Source organism: Aristolochia californica, unplaced genomic scaffold (assembly GCF_029961685.1).
Source record: "Aristolochia californica isolate CCGP_79_NKW_82.1479 unplaced genomic scaffold, dmAriCali1.0.hap1 SCAF_3, whole genome shotgun sequence".
In the NCBI taxonomy this organism is placed as follows: Eukaryota; Viridiplantae; Streptophyta; class Magnoliopsida; order Piperales; family Aristolochiaceae; genus Aristolochia; species Aristolochia californica.
In genome coordinates this window covers 18885467-18891063 of record NW_027181992.1, presented here as the reverse complement: position 1 = coordinate 18891063, position 5597 = coordinate 18885467, and the positions used below count along the sequence as shown (strand labels likewise).

The following is a 5597-nucleotide window of genomic DNA, read 5'->3' as shown; positions in this document are numbered from 1 at the left end:
AGATTTGGACCACGCTACGAACTTGGCCAGGACCATTGATACTAAATAGCTAGTTCTGAAGGAATCCCTAGTTTGAAAACCAGCTTGGCCAAGCAAGGCGACTACCACTGTGCCCTCACCCTATTCAGGGCCTCCACCTACTGGACACAATGCATCTCCACGTCCAGAGAGTTCTCCCTCCACACCGCTAGTACCATACATAAAAAAATTGAATAGACAAGAGATGGAACATAGGAGGGCAAAGAGTCTTTGTTTTAATTGTGATGAACAATATGTCCAGGGTCACATATGCAAGAGATTATTTAGTGTGCTTCTCTATGAGGATACTGAGGAAATACTTCCAGAAATACTCCCAGAAGAAGACAGTGTTGAGACGGAACATGATGTCCCAGCTATTTCACTCCATGCCATGACTGACATGCATAGTTCCAACACAATGCAAGTTTAGGCCAAGTTGCACCATCTACAGTTACTAGCCCTAGTTGACTCTGGCAGCACGGACAACTTCATAAGTCAGCCAGTGATAGAACAACTTGGGTTGGTAATCAAGTAGAAAACTGGCCTCTCAGTTGCAGTGGCCAATGGGGCCAAAATTGCCAGTGTGGGTATCTCTACAACCACCCCATTTTATATTGAGGGCCACTCCTTTATTGCCAATTTCTTGGTGATTCCACTGGAGGGATTTGATTTGGTACTCGGATTTAAATGGCTCCAGATGTTGGTGCCTATCTTGTGGGATTTTCTGGCCTTCACCATGACCTTCACAGAGGGCTAGTGTCAGATCACCTTGCATGGCACACATGCTACTGTGCCCTGCACACTTCAGGCAGTTTAGGTCCAGAGCGCCCAACACTATAAGTTATCTCAATTACTTACAAACTTTGAAGATTTATTTTAGGAACCTACTGCTCTTCCGCCTATTCGCCACTGTGATCACCGCATCAGATTGAAACTGGGGACAAAACCTGTGGTGGTTAGGCCTTACCGTAACCCCCACTTACAGAAGGATGAAATTGAGTGACAATGCCAAAATATGCTCTTCCAGGGAATAATTCAGCCCAATAGGTCTCCTTTCTCATCCCCGGTGTTACTGGTAAAAAAAAATGACAAGTCCTGGAGATTTTGTGTGGACTACAGGCAGCTCAATGCTAACACAATTAAAGACAAATTTCCCATTTCCGCGATGGATGAGCTATTAGATGAGTTACATGGCACCACTATATTTACAAAGTTGGACTTGAAGTCAGGTTATCATTAGATTAGAGTTCATTCTTCAGATGTGGAGAAGACCACGTTCTGCATGCACCATGGGCATTTCGAGTTCCTAGTGATGCCCTTTGGTCTCTCCAATGTGCCATCCACTTTCCAGGCCCTCATGAATGAGGTATTCAGCTCTATCTTACAAAAATATGTTCTAGTCTTTTTTGATGATATATTGGTGTATAACAAACATTGGGATGAGCACCTTCAGCACCTTCACCAAGTATTTACTCTCTTGCATTCACATCATTTGGTTTTAAAGAAGTCCAAATGTTCGATGGGCACACCTAAGGTGGCATACTTGGGCCACATTATTTCCGCAATTGGGGTGAAGGTTGACCAGACCAAGATTCAGGCTGTCACAGACTGGCCTCCTCCCATATCCATCACAACATTAAGGGAATTTTTGGGCCTCACTGGTTATTACAGAAAATTTATCCACAACTACGGACATATTGCAACGCCACTCAACAATCTCTTCAGGAAAAATGATTTCAGCTGGTCCGAGCTAGCGGATCATTCTTTTCATCAGTTGAAGGAAGCCATATCTTCAGCGCTGGTTTTTCAGCTACCGGACTTTGATGAGTTGTTTGTAGTGGAATGTGATGCTTCGGGCGAGGGTATAGGTGCAGTGTTATAGCAACAAGGCCACCCGATTGCTTATTTCAGTCGACAACTTGGCCAACACCATCACAAACTTGCGGCTTATGAAAGGGAATCGACCGGTTTAGCTAAAACCATCCATCATTGTAGGCCCTATCTCTGGGGGCACCCATTTCTTATTTGGACCGATCATTCAAGCCTGAAGTATCTTCTTGAGCAGCGTCTCACCACCTCTCCTCAGCAGCACTGGTTGAGTAAACCAATGGGGTTTGACTTTACCGTTGAGTATAAACTTGGCAGTCTGAATGTGGGGGGTGATGCTTTGTCTCGCCGAGACGTTTCAGAGCCACAATTGCATGCTATCAGTCAGCCCATAAGCCTTTTTTTGGGCTCTATTAGGGAGGAGGCACATCAACATCTAGAACTCATTGCCTTATATCATGATTTTCAGCAGGGGACCTCGGATAGCCATTGGACAATCCAGGATCGTCTTATCCTGTTCAAAAATAGGATTTTTTTGCACTCCACCTCGCCACTCATTACCAGCATCTTAACCTATTTCCATGAGAGTACACATGACGGCAGATAGAAAACATATTTCCGCCTCAGTCACGAATTTTTTTGGAAGGGTATGAAGAGAAGTGTAACATAGTATGTGGCAGCTTGTCAGACTTGTGAATGGAACAAGGCTGAATAATTAAGTCCAACAGGGTTGCTCCAACCTCTAAAGTTACCATCATAGGTATGGTCAGATATTTCTATGGACTTCATTGATTGCCTTCCCACCTCTTGAAGCAAATCCGTTATATTTGTAGTGGTCGACCGCTTCTCCATGTATGGCCATTTCCTCCCTTTGGCGCATCCCTACACAACAACTCATGTGGCTCAACTCTTCATGGATAATATTGTCCGGTTACATGGGGTATGGCAGAGATCCACCTCAGCTTTTATCGTATGAACCAGGTGCATCCAAGGTCACCACCTTGGACCGGGCTTTAGCTGAAAGGGAGCTATGCTGAAGGAGGTACGCACTCATCTCTAGGAGGCCCAATAGGCCATGAAACTCTATTATGATAAGAAGCACCGGGACATCTTCCTCTCTCCAGGGGATTATGTGTGGCTATGTCTCCAACATTACCGACAACTTTCACTGACAGCCTCCAAATGTCACAAACTCTCCCTGAAATATTATGGGCCCTTTAAGGTGCTGGACCGCATTGGCATAGTCGTCTACCACTTGCAACTTACACCAGAAGCCAAGATCCATAATGTGTTTCACGTCTCCCAATTGAAGGCCTTCCAGGGAGACTCCCCATTCCTACACACACCTCTACCACCGCTACATGAGGGTCGGTCCTTTCTACTCCAACGCATGTGTTGCAGGCCCGCCGCATTCAGAGCGATTGGGAGATTCTAGTGCAGTGGGTTAATACTGACGCCATTGACACTACATGGGAACCCTTAGCCACTTTCAGAGCTCTCTACCCTTCTTTCGAGCTTGCAGACAAGCTCTTTCTCCAGGAGGGGGGTAATGTTATGGACTCCATAGCATCCCGAGTTATCAACAGACGTAGGAATTAAATTATGTTATTTCCCTTTGCATGTATGTTGAATTTAGTTTGGTTTGGTTTGAATGTAATTTTACGTGAACCATGTGACCCATGGGTCTGAGTTGTAATTTCATCCCCAAACCTATTTATTAGGACAAAGAGCTGAATGAAGATTAAGCATTGAATCATTTAGTTTTAGCCATGTCGGATTCTCCCTCAGAGGTCTAGGTCGGATTCTCCCTTAGAGGTCCAGGTCGAGCCTCCTCAAGGCTCAATCCATTTCCACCATTACACATTCTAAGAACAGGAGTTCTCTTCCAGCGTCAACAACCAATCTGGAAGGAAGAGAGGGAAGAAGGGTGACAAGATCTAAGGCCTGGGAAGATCCCAACACAAGACAAGCCTCCTAGAGATCGGCTAGTCTAAATGATTGTGCCCTCCAGACCTTATAGCCTCTCCTCTTCTATCTCGTTCAGGCCTTTAAATATCCACCTTGCCATTTTAGAAGCCTGCCACATCAACACACAACCCCTCTGTCCACCCCTGACACTTTGACCCGCTTGAGCCACAACTCCCCAGAAAATCGTCTCCAAAATGACACTTGCCTTCTGCCTAACTCCTCGATCAATGGTGTTAAGTTGTGGAGCATAATTAACGCCTTACACTGAGTCAATATGTGGATCAACCTTTTAATGTGGTTGCCCTAATTTTTATTAAGGATGGTTTGGGGATTTCATTCTTATATTGGGTTGCCCTAATTTTGTCTTTATAATTGGAGGCTCCACTATTTGGATTATCATGAAGAAGGATCTTGAGTTACGGCCCAAGAGAGGTTAAAGAAACAACACTTGTAAGTTGTGTGTGATTTCTCTTGTAAACTATTTCATCTTTATAGTAGATTAATGCAACAGTAGAGATAGGACGTAGTGCAACAGTAGAGATAGGACGTAGTCTCACCTTAAGGCAAACGTGTATAAATTTGTTGTCTTTGTATTTTCGTGCCTGCTTTTCTTTTCTTCACAATTATTATTATTGCTCTCGTTAATTTGGAATTAGGGTGTCTAATTCCTAACCAAATCTCCCCCATTCTTTTGCCCACCCCTCTAGCTATCAGGAAGACCAAATCCACCCTCCAGGTTGACACTTCCAATGCCGAATCCTCAAATCAACCCACTACTACCCCCTCTCCAATTCACTTACTCCCGACGCCGGAGCATGCGCAAGGGTAAGGACATCGACTCCACGGAGTCATGCAAGACTAAGAAAAATCCATCTGCCCCTGAGCCCTCCATTGTCCCTAGGCGACCAAAGTTGTCACATGGTGAACATACTATGAATTTCATCAAGGCCATCGAGTCTTAGAGCCGGCACTACCCACCACATGAGTGGGAAAAGATGAAGGAGATGGGTTGGGACATTTGCTACTACTACGATGAGTGATTCTTCTATGAGGATGGGAAATTCACCCTCATTCCCCTGCCATGATCATCTTATCATGGAATATAAGAGGAATTGCTTCGCTCCAAGTGTGCAACAGTTAAGGTAGTTCTTTTTTAATGTAAGCCTAACATTGTAATTTTGCATGAAACAAAACTGCAATCCCATGAATCTTCTATCATTCGCAATATTTGGTACTCTTCTAACCATAAATGGGCCACTGTAGATGTTGTACTATGGTGGCATACTTGTAATATGGAACCCCCACTTGGTTGAAGCTTCCCTCACTATCCCCTCTTGTTTCTCCATTGGAATCCGCTTTTGTGATAGGACTTTGGGACACTCCTAGGCCCTCACCCTCACTAGTATATATGGGCCGACTCGTTATCCTGATCGTGCAAATTTCTAGGAGGAACTTGATAACTTGCATAATTTAATATTTTTTATCACCTCTTTACTTTAAAACATAGTCTAATTTTATTTATTTTCATTGATTTTAGGTTTCATGGTTGTTATCTAAATGTTATGTCAGATTTGAAGAAAATAAATATCTAAATTTTACCGGTGCAACAAGAGGATAAAGATCTGGTTCACTGGCTCGATGGCTTGACTCGGGCGAGTTCGGGACTCAGCAGGACAGGAAAGGCCCGGCTGATTAATTGAGTTTCCTAACTTAGGAAACAATGTAATTTTTCTATAGTATCTTCTTCTTCCACCGAACAGAACTGAACTGAAGATCTCGCCGCC

General features: G+C 44.1%; 1 protein-coding gene across 1 annotated transcript; it reads left to right on the top strand.

The window, feature by feature from the left end:
• The first annotated feature begins 1537 nt into the window (after positions 1 to 1537).
• LOC137959433 (uncharacterized mitochondrial protein AtMg00860-like) lies at positions 1538 to 1900 on the top strand. Its single transcript, XM_068806813.1, has one exon. It carries the CDS (start codon positions 1538 to 1540, stop codon positions 1898 to 1900), a length of 363 nt encoding a protein of 120 aa, XP_068662914.1.
• Positions 1901 to 5597: the final 3697 nt, after the last annotated feature.